This window comes from Coturnix japonica, chromosome 10, assembly GCF_054131305.1.
Source record: "Coturnix japonica strain WE chromosome 10, WE-NBRP24, whole genome shotgun sequence".
NCBI lineage: Eukaryota > Metazoa > Chordata > Aves > Galliformes > Phasianidae > Coturnix > Coturnix japonica.
In genome coordinates this window covers 10,006,794-10,022,419 of record NC_140672.1, presented here as the reverse complement: position 1 = coordinate 10,022,419, position 15,626 = coordinate 10,006,794, and the positions used below count along the sequence as shown (strand labels likewise).

The window sequence follows — 15,626 nt, the reverse complement described above, 5'->3', positions numbered from 1 at the left end:
TTGGCATTCGCCCACCAGGATCCGGCTCTGTCTGCATTCAGAGGCTGCAAGGCAGAGAACATGCAATGGTCCAGCCAGGGAAATCCCCCCGAGCACAGTGCCTCATGGACAGCCTCCCGTTCCACTCCTGCACGCTCCAGGCCCTGCAGGCACCCCCCAGAGTAAATGAATGAGCTCAGGAAGCCAGTGTGATGGTGGCAAGGCTGGGTGGTTGGTTACAAGTGCAGGCAGAAACTGGCAGCACTGCCCACTGACTCTGTCAGTGTCTCTTTGCTAAGTCCTTTGTTGTCAGTTTCTCTCATCCGCTTGTGGATGGACTCCTGTTCTGGGATTAAGAGGTATGAAGCCAAGCGGCATGTTGCATTTCATTCTTAAGGAGCATTTGTTGGGGTGAAAGCAGCAGAAGCAGAGATCCAGGCACCCTCTGTGCAGCCAGAACTGAGCTCCAAACCTGTAGGGCCATCCCCAACCTTGGGACTCTGGAAGCACTCAGCTGGCCACTGTCTTCTCCCCTCCCCATCCACATTAATGACTCCAGCAAGAAGCTGCTCCTCCCTGATCTCGCTAAACATCAAGTCATGACTCGGGGAACAAAAGAACCACAAGGAACACTTCAAAACTTCGAACAAAAGATGAAAGCTCCAACAAGGTCAACCCAACCAGGTGTTGCTGTTTACCATGATGGCCTCATAATCCTCCAGATGAAAGGGGCCCTTTGCCACCCTTCAGGCAGTGAGACAGGGAGAGCAGCCGACATGATAAAAATGCTGTGATACATCCCTTTCATCAGCACTCCAAACAGTAAGTACGCAAAAATTATGGTTTGCATACAGCAATTTCTCTTTGCTTACACCATGCATTTCACTTAACTACAACCTATCCCACCGGGCAAACACATACAGAAATCCAGGAGCGCATTCACTGACTCCCATTTAAAGCTTGATTCAAACCAAAGAATGATCATTTAAAAGAGAGATGAAGGTTTCCAGCAAATGAAACTCACCATAGCAAATAAGGGGCCAAATACTGTCGTGAACACAACACAAAATCATGGGTGCTCTGATCTATTATTTTGGTGTTTCCTTGCTTGAAACCCTATAGGCAATCAGCACTGCATGGCAATGCTCCTATAACACAAAGCCTCTTCCTTTCATCTTTGCGGTGCCACCAGCGATGGAATTAGATGATCATTGTGGTACTGTTCAGCCCCAGCCATCCTATGAGTCTATGATGATGATTCTGTGATTCTCTAACTGCTCCTCAGTGATGCTGCAGCAATGCAGCATCCCAAAGATCAGCATGGAAAGGAGCAGTGAGAGCACAGCAAAAAACCTCCAGGTAACAGCAGGGACAGGAAATGCTGAATGGGACTCTCTCTTCTAAATGGTCCGAGACAATAGCTGTTAGAAGGCTTAGCACCAGGTCAGGTTTGATAGGAGGAACTGCAGCTCACTATCATATGAAATTTCTCCTCGTTCTGGTTGCAAATTGCTGGAAGGCAATTCATCTTATCTACCACCTGCTTTCAGCTATACCTTGGCAAGTCCCTGTCCATGTGGGATTGCTCTGTCCTTGCTACCTGCAGGCAGAACCCAGAGATATGTTCCATCTGCACAGGTAATAATCAGGTGGCAGGAGATGTGCAAGCCTCATCCACCTTTAGCACAAGGATTTACAAATCCTTCAGGAGCCCATGGACACAGAAGGGCAGAAAGTGCCATTTTTAACAGCAAACCTGTGCCAACCTCCCACTGATCACAGAGTTCTGTAGTATGTTGGGGTGCTAAGTTGTCTTTGCGAGGATTTATGAGTGCATACAGTAGTTCTGAGTAGATGGAGTGTTCTAGAATAGCTGAGTTAGGCCTGTAGGTTAAGAGTTAGTGGGCTGCGGGTTTAGGTAGGTGTGTGTATAGGTTCTCTTGCGTGCATTGGGTTTTGCGTAGCGGGTGTACGTGTCTGCGCGGGATTTAGGATGGCATATAAGGTGTGTGACAGAGCAATATATTGAGAGAAGACATGATGGCATCCATGTTTGTGTCTCTCTCCCCGGGACAGTTGAAGTCCTGGGATAAGTCAGGTTAATTGGCGAATACGTCAGTAGTACCTCTCAGATTACTTTCAAGAAGCTGAATTTTTTACCTAATCCTCTCTCTAAAGTGGATTTTTCATCTCTCTTATTTACTGATAAACTTCCAGGGCTAAGCATCTACAGCACAAAACAGACCTGTGTAGTTCATCACCACGCTATATTTTTGGTCCAACATGATGAAAAAATGGAGCAGACATTTAGAAAGATGACAAGAAGATCCAGAGCAGAGCAGTTATAGTCATTGATGATTATATCAAAATATTGTTGAAGGAATATTAAAACCCCTGCTTCAGGGTATAAAATAATATATACATTTTTGTCAAACAGGTGGACAGAGTAATATATGTTTGTCCACTGTGCTGCATTTATATACCCTTCTGAAAGGTCTATCATTTTTATATATGTAAAGGTATATTATTTCTATATAATACTGCTATCGATGGACATGAGATCTGGTCCTAATGAACTATACAGGCCTTTATGCACCATTTGTATTCGTAAAGCATCTACCAGGATACGACCCCAAACAGGACACCCAGGGCAACACCAGCAGTATTTGGTTAAGAGCACATGAAAAGAAGCATATTGCAACAATAATCAGACAGCGATTTATGTCACCCATCATACAATCATGAAATGGCCGGGGTTGCAAAGGTCCACAGTGCTCATCCAGTCCCAACCCCCTGCTGTGTGCAGGGTCACCAACCAGAAGCCCAGGCTGCCCAGAGCCACATCCAGCCTGGCCTTGAATGCCTGCAGGGATGGGGCATCCACAGCCTCCTTGGGCAACCCGTTCCAGTGCGTCACCAGCCTCTGAGTGAAAAACTTCCTCCTAAGATCCAACCTAAACTTTCCCTGTCTGAATTTAAAGCCATTCCCCCTTGTCCTATCACTGCCCACCCTCACAATGTCATGGTTTTGTACATTTTTCTATTGGTATTCCACATCATAACATCATATAGAGCACAGAGAACAACTACATGTCCCAGAGGGTCTCACAGTCAGAGAGGGAAACACATCACGGAAGTGATGCTGTCTCTCTCTCAAACTGCCTGGTAGCGAGTCTGGGTGTGCTTCCAAGCCGTGGCACCTTCAGTTTCAAAGTAGGCTTCTCGGTCTTCGGAAAACCTCTCTCTCTCTTTCCCTTTTATTTTACTTGGCTTATTAGCCTCAATTTCCATTAGATTGTAATTAGTAAAATAGTAAGTTTTCCTCCTTAGATCGTTGCCACTTCTCTGTTTGTTTCCTTGAGTCCAGCTCCCATCTCCCTACCCCTTTCTTATTTTCCCTTCCTATACGCTGGGAGCCAGGGGGAACAGGAGCCTACTGCCCCTCCCCGTCACAGACATAGATTGATCTAGATAACACCGTGACACAGCAATTCCTCCTCTGTATACGCTCCCTTGAAGTACTGCAAGGCCACAACGAGATCTCCCCAGAGCCTTCTCTAAGCTAAACAAGCCCAGTTCCCTCAACCATTTCTCACAGGAGAGCTGCTCCAGCACCCTGACCATCTTAGTGGCCTCTATATTCTTTCAATATACGTACACACGACGGCGAGATTGTGACACAACAGGATATATAGTTTATAAGAGTTTATTAAAAGTTGTTGTTGTTTAGGGAAATGGGGAAGGGAAGTCGGGTGATAGAAAAGAGATAGGAAATAAAAGCAAAGAGTCTTTGTAGAAAGCAAGAGAGAATTAGTCACCACTGGGTTTCCAGCATGACTCGTAGTTCAGATGTTGATCTTCAGTAGAGATGGTCGTCAGAGGGAGCAGGGAAGCATCTGTTTGCATCTTGCCTTCACAAGATACAATGGTTCCATCCCCAGATCTCCCATACCAAGATGGAGTCATTTGGTCACAGGCCGGATCTTCCACTGGTAAGCTCTCTCCAACGTGACACTGACTGCCACAAGGAAACAGCCACCTCTGGCCTCCTAAATAGGTCTCAGAGTCTTATTGCTCACAGGATGTGAGCTTGCAGCCAAAACAAGAGAAGGGTTCGGACAAAGGTCTCTCTCAGCGTCCGAACAGCAGCAGTCTGATGTAGCGATCTTTCAGCTCCCTGAACTCACGCAGCGCTATGGAGTGGGCGTCCGGGTCCTCCTCCAGGTGCTGGAAGAGGTTGAGCGGCTTGGCGGATCGGAAGGACTGCGGCAGGACAATCGTGCTGTGCACCGACTTGCTGCCAAGGAAGAAGTGGTTCAGGCATTTCTCATCCAGGCAGAAGCGCAGGTACCGCAGGAGATTCTCCATCCGATTCAGGAAATACTTCCTGCGCCACTTCTTCAAAGGGATGATGGCCAAAGTGTGGAGGACAAGAGTCTTGATGACATAGGTGGAAAAGCCCATGCCCACTAAGATGCTGGCAAGCAACGTCAGGCAGTGCAGGTGGGAGCTGTCCTGTCCGGTACTCCTGGCCGTGTGCTGGAAGAACTTCTTTTCTGCCACAGCGCAGCTCTGTGGCCATGTTGTGCTGGGTGTAAAGCCGGCGTCTGTGTTCTGGCTGGTCAGGTAGATGTCCGAGTATTCTTGCTGCACCCCGAACAGCAGCTCGACGAGGACTTTTTCCCCGCTGGAGACTTCTGTCAGCTGGAGCTTGCAGGAGCGTCTGGAAGGCAGCACCTTCAGGTTGTAGGCGTGCGCGTGGTGGGTGGTCTTCCAGATTGCTGCCACCTGTGCGGTGAACCAGGTGACAGTTCTCTCCACATCCAGGTAGGAGTCAGTGCAGAGAGTCTGTAGCAGGCTGGGGTCCTGATTTTGGCTCAGCTCTTCCTCATGGTGGTGGAGGAAGCACAGCACATTCCCCAGCTGCTTCTCCCTTTGGCACATGCACTGAAGCTCCACGCGGACGCGGGAGTTCCTTGCCAGCCCGTGCCCTTCATCTCCCAGCTCCAGGAGGAAGGTGTGCCCGGGGGGAGGCTCTATGGGCACGAGCAGGCAGTACACATTGTCCCACTCCCGGGGACTCCAGCCTTCAAAGGCACTGCCCACCCCAATGGCGGGCTGCAGCACCGGGAAGAAGCTGTTGGACCAGATGAATCTGAAGGTCTGCACGAGCTGGTCCATCAGCTCCTCCACTATAGGGCACCTGGTGGCCCTTCCTTCCACCTTTTCCAGGGCACGCCTTGTGAGAAATTTTGTCAGTGCTGAATCTTTGAAGTCTTCTTCCTCGTCATCCTCCTCTTCTTCCTGTTCCTCCTTTTCCACCAATTCCACCTGCTCCTGCTGTTCTACCTGCTCCTGCTGTCCGCCCTGTTCCACCTGCTCCTCCTGCACCTGCTGTTCCTCCTGTTCCACCTGTTCCTCCTGCACTCGTTCCTGTTCCTCCTGCACCTGCTGTTCCTCCTGTTCCACCTGTTCCTCTTCCTCCTGCACCTGCTGTTCCACCTGTTCCTCCTGATGTTCCTCCTGTTCAACCTCTTCCACCTCTTCCTCTTCCTCTTGCTCCGCCCCCGATGCCTCCTCCTCGCCACTGGAGCTGTCATTTTCACTGCTGCTTTCATCATGCTGGCTCATTTGTATGGACTGCACCATGTTCCAAAGGAGCAACAGAATCAGCCCCACATTGAACCAGATCTTCCAGTAATCCAGCAGAGCAAAGAGCAGAGATGACATGTCCACCCAGCTCTGCTGCTCATTCCTCTGCTCAATCTCGTGCTGCGGAGGTATCATGTGCTTTTGCAGATCAACCTCGCGCCGCTGCACGTTCTCGAGCATGAGCACATCAGTATTGACACTGACACTTAGCGCCCGCACCAACAATGCGAGAACAAACACCAAAGCCATGATCTGCAAGAGATGGGAGAGAGGGGCTCAGTGGGGCTGGGAGGGAGCGGGGCCAGGAGCCGCATGGCCCTGTGCTCAGGTAGGAGCAGTGGGTACGAGGGAGCTGGGTGGCAGCAGGGACCGAGGCCAGTGCTGGCAGGGACAGTTCCAAGCACTGCCCGTGGTGCTCCCAGAGGGGCCGGTGTTTGCACCACATCCCTCGTCCAGCCCGACCTTCCCCTGCTGCTGCACTCACCATTGGCCCAGGTCAAAAATGCAGCAGCGCTGCCTGCCTGTGGCCCTAAACCCATCCCCTGCGTTGTGATGCAATGCATTCCTGCTGATGTCACAAATGGGCTGCCCGACTCCACCCTTCTCAGCTGCCCAGGGTGGGCACATGGCCACTGAGCCACGGCACTGCCTCAATTTGGAGGCATATCTCTGGACAGAGCTCCTGGGGACGCTCTTTACTAAGCAGGTGGGAGCTGCCCGGGCCTTTCTTTAAAATAAAATGGGGTGGTATTTCCCATGGATGCTGTGCTCCTCATGTGCCACCCCACAGGTTATGTTCCAAACACACTGTCCCTGGAAAATCATTTGGACAGAAAAGGAAAATCAAAACTACTGCTCCTGAGGAAACATAAGAATTTGCAGCATATGCAGAAACTCATTTTAGTGCTGAAATGCCACAGAGGGAACAAAGCTGAAGATCAGTGCCGGTCATGTCAAAGTCTCAGCACCTGACATCACACAGCCCTTTGCTGATTGCTCCCTCAGCCACCGGTGGTCTGAACGTCCTCTGAGCAAAAGGCCAGATGGCTCGATCCAAGCAGCTCAAAGGGGCTCTAACAATGATGATTAGGATGCCCACATGTGCAGCAGCCTCTTCAGCTGCATGGGCTCTGGCTCCTTTGGGTGAGCTTATGCTGTAGAGAAAACAGCAGGAGCAACTGCTGTCTACCCCATGTTGCAAAATCACATGTGCACGAGGCAGGAATATTTCTCAAAGGCCAACAGAGAAAGGCTTGGCTGGGAGCCTGTGGGTGTTGAACCAAGGCAGCCCTGCAGGCACAGAGTGGTCTGGTAGGTAAGGAGACAGCCCTGTAGGACAGGAGCGTGATGGCAGCTGTCAGACCAGCTGTGCTTCACCTGCATACCTTGCTGCCTGCAGCACAAGGCTCCCAGCCATGGCTGTATTGACTTCTGGGAGGTAAGGCCAGAGTCACCTCCTGAAGCCAGGGGAGATCCCAGATCAACAGGGTTGGAAGTCATTTGAACCTCACGAGATCCCCTAGACCAAATCCCCTGCTACAGCAGGTTCCCTAGTGTAGGTTTCTCCACAGAAGATAATCGCTCTTCTTCTCTGTTTCCGGTAACAAGGATATCAATAAATATTATTAACCAACAGAAGCTGTGTAACCCAGTGAAACAGGACCTAATCTTTCCTGAATCCGAATTCAGCATTCAGATTTCTGTACTTCACCAGTCTCTGGGTGTCTGTTGTTTCCTGCATTTGGCGGAGCCTTGCAGCCGGAGCTCCAGGCTGGTGCCTTCCAGTGCCAAGCAGTGCAACTACAATGGGGGGCAAGTGGGAAGCCAGTCATCATGGTAACACTGGAGCACTTCTGACATCCTCCTCTCCAGATCCTCCTCTCAGGCATGTTAAACTTGACTCTGTGCTTATCTCAGGTCACTGTGCTTAGCGAAGGCCTTTACCAAAACAGTGTTGGAAATGTCAGTGAAGCAGCTCCTCAAACTGTTTGTATCCTGTTCCCCTTCTGCAATCTGGTCAGCCTCCACATGTGAGGCTTTGCTGCTGCTGCTCAGAGAATCACCAATGTGGGTTCCTCTGTAGGCAAACCAGTCAAAGCCCCTTGCATTATGCATCTATCCAGTGCACCCTCAATAATTTTGCACATGACAGCAAGTTGTTAGGAAGTGCTGATCTGCCTTAGGGTAAACAGGCCCCACAGAGAGACCAGGACAGGCTGATCAATAGGCTGGGGCCAATGGGATGAGGTTCAACAAGAGCAAGTGCTGGGGTCACCACCCCTGAGTGAAAAATCTTACATGCTTGGAAGAGGCAGAACACAGCAAAGACCCATTCCATCTTTATTCTTGCAATCTGAGCTGTATTTTTCCTTATTGAAGAATCCACCTTTGCTGGATTAGGACTTTTCCTGAAGTCATTCTCTGAACTGCATAAAGGATGAGCCAATGTCTAAATCCATACTGCTAGCGCAGGAAAAGCAGCAGTGCTAAATAAACACGGGAATATATTTCCACAGGCTGGAAATTCTGGGCAAAATCAGTGGATAGAAAACTAAAAAAGGTGAGACTAAAAAGGAAGGGAAATAAAAACATTCCATCCAAAAATGACATTTCACTGTCACCATTACTAGAGATATATTCTTGGGTGCTCTGCTTTATATATGAATCTTACTTTGATGTTAAAAGAATATCATAAAGGCAAGTATGAGACTCGGCTACCAACTAAGAGATTTCTTTGGCATTCGCCCACCAGGATCCGGCTCTGTCTGCATTCAGAGGCTGCAAGGCAGAGAACATGCAATGGTCCAGCCAGGGAAATCCCCCCGAGCACAGTGCCTCATGGACAGCCTCCCGTTCCACTCCTGCACGCTCCAGGCCCTGCAGGCACCCCCCAGAGTAAATGAATGAGCTCAGGAAGCCAGTGTGATGGTGGCAAGGCTGGGTGGTTGGTTACAAGTGCAGGCAGAAACTGGCAGCACTGCCCACTGACTCTGTCAGTGTCTCTTTGCTAAGTCCTTTGTTGTCAGTTTCTCTCATCCGCTTGTGGATGGACTCCTGTTCTGGGATTAAGAGGTATGAAGCCAAGCGGCATGTTGCATTTCATTCTTAAGGAGCATTTGTTGGGGTGAAAGCAGCAGAAGCAGAGATCCAGGCACCCTCTGTGCAGCCAGAACTGAGCTCCAAACCTGTAGGGCCATCCCCAACCTTGGGACTCTGGAAGCACTCAGCTGGCCACTGTCTTCTCCCCTCCCCATCCACATTAATGACTCCAGCAAGAAGCTGCTCCTCCCTGATCTCGCTAAACATCAAGTCATGACTCGGGGAACAAAAGAACCACAAGGAACACTTCAAAACTTCGAACAAAAGATGAAAGCTCCAACAAGGTCAACCCAACCAGGTGTTGCTGTTTACCATGATGGCCTCATAATCCTCCAGATGAAAGGGGCCCTTTGCCACCCTTCAGGCAGTGAGACAGGGAGAGCAGCCGACATGATAAAAATGCTGTGATACATCCCTTTCATCAGCACTCCAAACAGTAAGTACGCAAAAATTATGGTTTGCATACAGCAATTTCTCTTTGCTTACACCATGCATTTCACTTAACTACAACCTATCCCACCGGGCAAACACATACAGAAATCCAGGAGCGCATTCACTGACTCCCATTTAAAGCTTGATTCAAACCAAAGAATGATCATTTAAAAGAGAGATGAAGGTTTCCAGCAAATGAAACTCACCATAGCAAATAAGGGGCCAAATACTGTCGTGAACACAACACAAAATCATGGGTGCTCTGATCTATTATTTTGGTGTTTCCTTGCTTGAAACCCTATAGGCAATCAGCACTGCATGGCAATGCTCCTATAACACAAAGCCTCTTCCTTTCATCTTTGCGGTGCCACCAGCGATGGAATTAGATGATCATTGTGGTACTGTTCAGCCCCAGCCATCCTATGAGTCTATGATGATGATTCTGTGATTCTCTAACTGCTCCTCAGTGATGCTGCAGCAATGCAGCATCCCAAAGATCAGCATGGAAAGGAGCAGTGAGAGCACAGCAAAAAACCTCCAGGTAACAGCAGGGACAGGAAATGCTGAATGGGACTCTCTCTTCTAAATGGTCCGAGACAATAGCTGTTAGAAGGCTTAGCACCAGGTCAGGTTTGATAGGAGGAACTGCAGCTCACTATCATATGAAATTTCTCCTCGTTCTGGTTGCAAATTGCTGGAAGGCAATTCATCTTATCTACCACCTGCTTTCAGCTATACCTTGGCAAGTCCCTGTCCATGTGGGATTGCTCTGTCCTTGCTACCTGCAGGCAGAACCCAGAGATATGTTCCATCTGCACAGGTAATAATCAGGTGGCAGGAGATGTGCAAGCCTCATCCACCTTTAGCACAAGGATTTACAAATCCTTCAGGAGCCCATGGACACAGAAGGGCAGAAAGTGCCATTTTTAACAGCAAACCTGTGCCAACCTCCCACTGATCACAGAGTTCTGTAGTATGTTGGGGTGCTAAGTTGTCTTTGCGAGGATTTATGAGTGCATACAGTAGTTCTGAGTAGATGGAGTGTTCTAGAATAGCTGAGTTAGGCCTGTAGGTTAAGAGTTAGTGGGCTGCGGGTTTAGGTAGGTGTGTGTATAGGTTCTCTTGCGTGCATTGGGTTTTGCGTAGCGGGTGTACGTGTCTGCGCAGGATTTAGGATGGCATATAAGGTGTGTGACAGAGCAATATATTGAGAGAAGACATGATGGCATCCATGTTTGTGTCTCTCTCCCCGGGACAGTTGAAGTCCTGGGATAAGTCAGGTTAATTGGCGAATACGTCAGTAGTACCTCTCAGATTACTTTCAAGAAGCTGAATTTTTTACCTAATCCTCTCTCTAAAGTGGATTTTTCATCTCTCTTATTTACTGATAAACTTCCAGGGCTAAGCATCTACAGCACAAAACAGACCTGTGTAGTTCATCACCACGCTATATTTTTGGTCCAACATGATGAAAAAATGGAGCAGACATTTAGAAAGATGACAAGAAGATCCAGAGCAGAGCAGTTATAGTCACTGATGATTATATCAAAATATTGTTGAAGGAATATTAAAACCCCTGCTTCAGGGTATAAAATAATATATACATTTTTGTCAAACAGGTGGACAGAGTAATATATGTTTGTCCACTGTGCTGCATTTATATACCCTTCTGAAAGGTCTATCATTTTTATATATGTAAAGGTATATTATTTCTATATAATACTGCTATCGATGGACATGAGATCTGGTCCTAATGAACTATACAGGCCTTTATGCACCATTTGTATTCGTAAAGCATCTACCAGGATACGACCCCAAACAGGACACCCAGGGCAACACCAGCAGTATTTGGTTAAGAGCACATGAAAAGAAGCATATTGCAACAATAATCAGACAGCGATTTATGTCACCCATCATACAATCATGAAATGGCCGGGGTTGCAAAGGTCCACAGTGCTCATCCAGTCCCAACCCCCTGCTGTGTGCAGGGTCACCAACCAGAAGCCCAGGCTGCCCAGAGCCACATCCAGCCTGGCCTTGAATGCCTGCAGGGATGGGGCATCCACAGCCTCCTTGGGCAACCCGTTCCAGTGCGTCACCAGCCTCTGAGTGAAAAACTTCCTCCTAAGATCCAACCTAAACTTTCCCTGTCTGAATTTAAAGCCATTCCCCCTTGTCCTATCACTGCCCACCCTCACAATGTCATGGTTTTGTACATTTTTCTATTGGTATTCCACATCATAACATCATATAGAGCACAGAGAACAACTACATGTCCCAGAGGGTCTCACAGTCAGAGAGGGAAACACATCACGGAAGTGATGCTGTCTCTCTCTCAAACTGCCTGGTAGCGAGTCTGGGTGTGCTTCCAAGCCGTGGCACCTTCAGTTTCAAAGTAGGCTTCTCGGTCTTCGGAAAACCTCTCTCTCTCTTTCCCTTTTATTTTACTTGGCTTATTAGCCTCAATTTCCATTAGATTGTAATTAGTAAAATAGTAAGTTTTCCTCCTTAGATCGTTGCCACTTCTCTGTTTGTTTCCTTGAGTCCAGCTCCCATCTCCCTACCCCTTTCTTATTTTCCCTTCCTATACGCTGGGAGCCAGGGGGAACAGGAGCCTACTGCCCCTCCCCGTCACAGACATAGATTGATCTAGATAACACCGTGACACAGCAATTCCTCCTCTGTATACGCTCCCTTGAAGTACTGCAAGGCCACAACGAGATCTCCCCAGAGCCTTCTCTAAGCTAAACAAGCCCAGTTCCCTCAACCATTTCTCACAGGAGAGCTGCTCCAGCACCCTGACCATCTTAGTGGCCTCTATATTCTTTCAATATACGTACACACGACGGCGAGATTGTGACACAACAGGATATATAGTTTATAAGAGTTTATTAAAAGTTGTTGTTGTTTAGGGAAATGGGGAAGGGAAGTCGGGTGATAGAAAAGAGATAGGAAATAAAAGCAAAGAGTCTTTGTAGAAAGCAAGAGAGAATTAGTCACCACTGGGTTTCCAGCATGACTCGTAGTTCAGATGTTGATCTTCAGTAGAGATGGTTGTCAGAGGGAGCAGGGAAGCATCTGTTTGCATCTTGCCTTCACAAGATACAATGGTTCCATCCCCAGATCTCCCATACCAAGATGGAGTCATTTGGTCACAGGCCGGATCTTCCACTGGTAAGCTCTCTCCAACGTGACACTGACTGCCACAAGGAAACAGCCACCTCTGGCCTCCTAAATAGGTCTCAGAGTCTTATTGCTCACAGGATGTGAGCTTGCAGCCAAAACAAGAGAAGGGTTCGGACAAAGGTCTCTCTCAGCGTCCGAACAGCAGCAGTCTGATGTAGCGATCTTTCAGCTCCCTGAACTCACGCAGCGCTATGGAGTGGGCGTCCGGGTCCTCCTCCAGGTGCTGGAAGAGGTTGAGCGGCTTGGCGGATCGGAAGGACTGCGGCAGGACAATCGTGCTGTGCACCGACTTGCTGCCAAGGAAGAAGTGGTTCAGGCATTTCTCATCCAGGCAGAAGCGCAGGTACCGCAGGAGATTCTCCATCCGATTCAGGAAATACTTCCTGCGCCACTTCTTCAAAGGGATGATGGCCAAAGTGTGGAGGACAAGAGTCTTGATGACATAGGTGGAAAAGCCCATGCCCACTAAGATGCTGGCAAGCAACGTCAGGCAGTGCAGGTGGGAGCTGTCCTGTCCGGTACTCCTGGCCGTGTGCTGGAAGAACTTCTTTTCTGCCACAGCGCAGCTCTGTGGCCATGTTGTGCTGGGTGTAAAGCCGGCGTCTGTGTTCTGGCTGGTCAGGTAGATGTCCGAGTATTCTTGCTGCACCCCGAACAGCAGCTCGACGAGGACTTTTTCCCCGCTGGAGGCTTCTGTCAGCTGGAGCTTGCAGGAGCGTCTGGAAGGCAGCACCTTCAGGCTGTAGGCGTGCGCGTGGTGGGTGGTCTTCCAGATTGCTGCCACCTGTGCGGTGAACCAGGTGACAGTTCTCTCCACATCCAGGTAGGAGTCAGTGCAGAGAGTCTGTAGCAGGCTGGGGTCCTGATTTTGGCTCAGCTCTTCCTCATGGTGGTGGAGGAAGCACAGCACATTCCCCAGCTGCTTCTCCCTTTGGCACATGCACTGAAGCTCCACGCGGACGCGGGAGTTCCTTGCCAGCCCGTGCCCTTCATCTCCCAGCTCCAGGAGGAAGGTGTGCCCGGGGGGAGGCTCTATGGGCACGAGCAGGCAGTACACATTGTCCCACTCCCGGGGACTCCAGCCTTCAAAGGCACTGCCCACCCCAATGGCGGGCTGCAGCACCGGGAAGAAGCTGTTGGACCAGATGAATCTGAAGGTCTGCACGAGCTGGTCCATCAGCTCCTCCACTATAGGGCACCTGGTGGCCCTTCCTTCCACCTTTTCCAGGGCACGCCTTGTGAGAAATTTTGTCAGTGCTGAATCTTTGAAGTCTTCTTCCTCGTCATCCTCCTCTTCTTCCTGTTCCTCCTTTTCCACCAATTCCACCTGCTCCTGCTGTTCTACCTGCTCCTGCTGTCCGCCCTGTTCCACCTGCTCCTCCTGCACCTGCTGTTCCTCCTGTTCCACCTGTTCCTCCTGCACCCGTTCCTGTTCCTCCTGCACCTGCTGTTCCTCCTGTTCCACCTGTTCCTCTTCCTCCTGCACCTGCTGTTCCACCTGTTCCTCCTGATGTTCCTCCTGTTCAACCTCTTCCACCTCTTCCTCTTCCTCTTGCTCCGCCCCCGATGCCTCCTCCTCGCCACTGGAGCTGTCATTTTCACTGCTGCTTTCATCATGCTGGCTCATTTGTATGGACTGCACCATGTTCCAAAGGAGCAACAGAATCAGCCCCACATTGAACCAGATCTTCCAGTAATCCAGCAGAGCAAAGAGCAGAGATGACATGTCCACCCAGCTCTGCTGCTCATTCCTCTGCTCAATCTCGTGCTGCGGAGGTATCATGTGCTTTTGCAGATCAACCTCGCGCCGCTGCACGTTCTCGAGCATGAGCACATCAGTATTGACACTGACACTTAGCGCCCGCACCAACAATGCGAGAACAAACACCAAAGCCATGATCTGCAAGAGATGGGAGAGAGGGGCTCAGTGGGGCTGGGAGGGAGCGGGGCCAGGAGCCGCATGGCCCTGTGCTCAGGTAGGAGCAGTGGGTACGAGGGAGCTGGGTGGCAGCAGGGACCGAGGCCAGTGCTGGCAGGGACAGTTCCAAGCACTGCCCGTGGTGCTCCCACAGGGGCCGGTGTTTGCACCACATCCCTCGTCCAGCCCGACCTTCCCCTGCTGCTGCACTCACCATTGGCCCAGGTCAAAAATGCAGCAGCGCTGCCTGCCTGTGGCCCTAAACCCATCCCCTGCGTTGTGATGCAATGCATTCCTGCTGATGTCACAAATGGGCTGCCCGACTCCACCCTTCTCAGCTGCCCAGGGTGGGCACATGGCCACTGAGCCACGGCACTGCCTCAATTTGGAGGCATATCTCTGGACAGAGCTCCTGGGGACGCTCTTTACTAAGCAGGTGGGAGCTGCCCGGGCCTTTCTTTAAAATAAAATGGGGTGGTATTTCCCATGGATGCTGTGCTCCTCATGTGCCACCCCACAGGTTATGTTCCAAACACACTGTCCCTGGAAAATCATTTGGACAGAAAAGGAAAATCAAAACTACTGCTCCTGAGGAAACATAAGAATTTGCAGCATATGCAGAAACTCATTTTAGTGCTGAAATGCCACAGAGGGAACAAAGCTGAAGATCAGTGCCGGTCATGTCAAAGTCTCAGCACCTGACATCACACAGCCCTTTGCTGATTGCTCCCTCAGCCACCGGTGGTCTGAACGTCCTCTGAGCAAAAGGCCAGATGGCTCGATCCAAGCAGCTCAAAGGGGCTCTAACAATGATGATTAGGATGCCCACATGTGCAGCAGCCTCTTCAGCTGCATGGGCTCTGGCTCCTTTGGGTGAGCTTATGCTGTAGAGAAAACAGCAGGAGCAACTGCTGTCTACCCCATGTTGCAAAATCACATGTGCACGAGGCAGGAATATTTCTCAAAGGCCAACAGAGAAAGGCTTGGCTGGGAGCCTGTGGGTGTTGAACCAAGGCAGCCCTGCAGGCACAGAGTGGTCTGGTAGGTAAGGAGACAGCCCTGTAGGACAGGAGCGTGATGGCAGCTGTCAGACCAGCTGTGCTTCACCTGCATACCTTGCTGCCTGCAGCACAAGGCTCCCAGCCATGGCTGTATTGACTTCTGGGAGGTAAGGCCAGAGTCACCTCCTGAAGCCAGGGGAGATCCCAGATCAACAGGGTTGGAAGTCATTTGAACCTCACGAGATCCCCTAGACCAAATCCCCTGCTACAGCAGGTTCCCTAGTGTAGGTTTCTCCACAGAAGATAATCGCTCTTCTTCTCTGTTTCCGGTAACAAGGATATCAATAAATATTATTAAC

General features: G+C 50.0%; 2 protein-coding genes across 2 annotated transcripts; both read right to left on the bottom strand.

The window, feature by feature from the left end:
* Positions 1–3,962: 3,962 nt before the first annotated feature.
* Positions 3,963–5,880, bottom strand: LOC146759283 (inositol 1,4,5-trisphosphate receptor-interacting protein-like 1). Its single transcript, XM_085510279.1, has 2 exons — positions 5,311–5,880; positions 3,963–5,274 (listed from the first exon to the last, which is right to left on the bottom strand). The coding sequence occupies exons 1-2, from the start codon at positions 5,878–5,880 to the stop codon at positions 4,111–4,113; spliced, it is 1,734 nt and encodes a 577-aa protein (XP_085366405.1). The 3' UTR covers positions 3,963–4,110.
* Positions 5,881–12,130: 6,250 nt separating this feature from the next.
* On the bottom strand, positions 12,131–14,245 carry LOC146759282 (inositol 1,4,5-trisphosphate receptor-interacting protein-like 1). The gene is made up of 2 exons (XM_085510278.1): positions 13,676–14,245; positions 12,131–13,639 (listed from the first exon to the last, which is right to left on the bottom strand). Exons 1-2 carry the CDS (start codon positions 14,243–14,245, stop codon positions 12,476–12,478), a joined length of 1,734 nt encoding a protein of 577 aa, XP_085366404.1. The 3' UTR covers positions 12,131–12,475.
* Positions 14,246–15,626: the final 1,381 nt, after the last annotated feature.

Coding starts and splice junctions, on each gene's coding strand:
- LOC146759282 (XM_085510278.1), bottom strand. CDS start 14,245: ATGGCTTTGGTGTTTGTTCTCGCATTGTTGGTGCGGGCGCTAAGTGTC. Junction 13,640..13,675: donor AGGTAGAACAGCAGGAGCAG/GTGGAATTGGTG, acceptor CAGGAAGAAGAG/GAGGATGACGAGGAAGAAGA.
- LOC146759283 (XM_085510279.1), bottom strand. CDS start 5,880: ATGGCTTTGGTGTTTGTTCTCGCATTGTTGGTGCGGGCGCTAAGTGTC. Junction 5,275..5,310: donor AGGTAGAACAGCAGGAGCAG/GTGGAATTGGTG, acceptor CAGGAAGAAGAG/GAGGATGACGAGGAAGAAGA.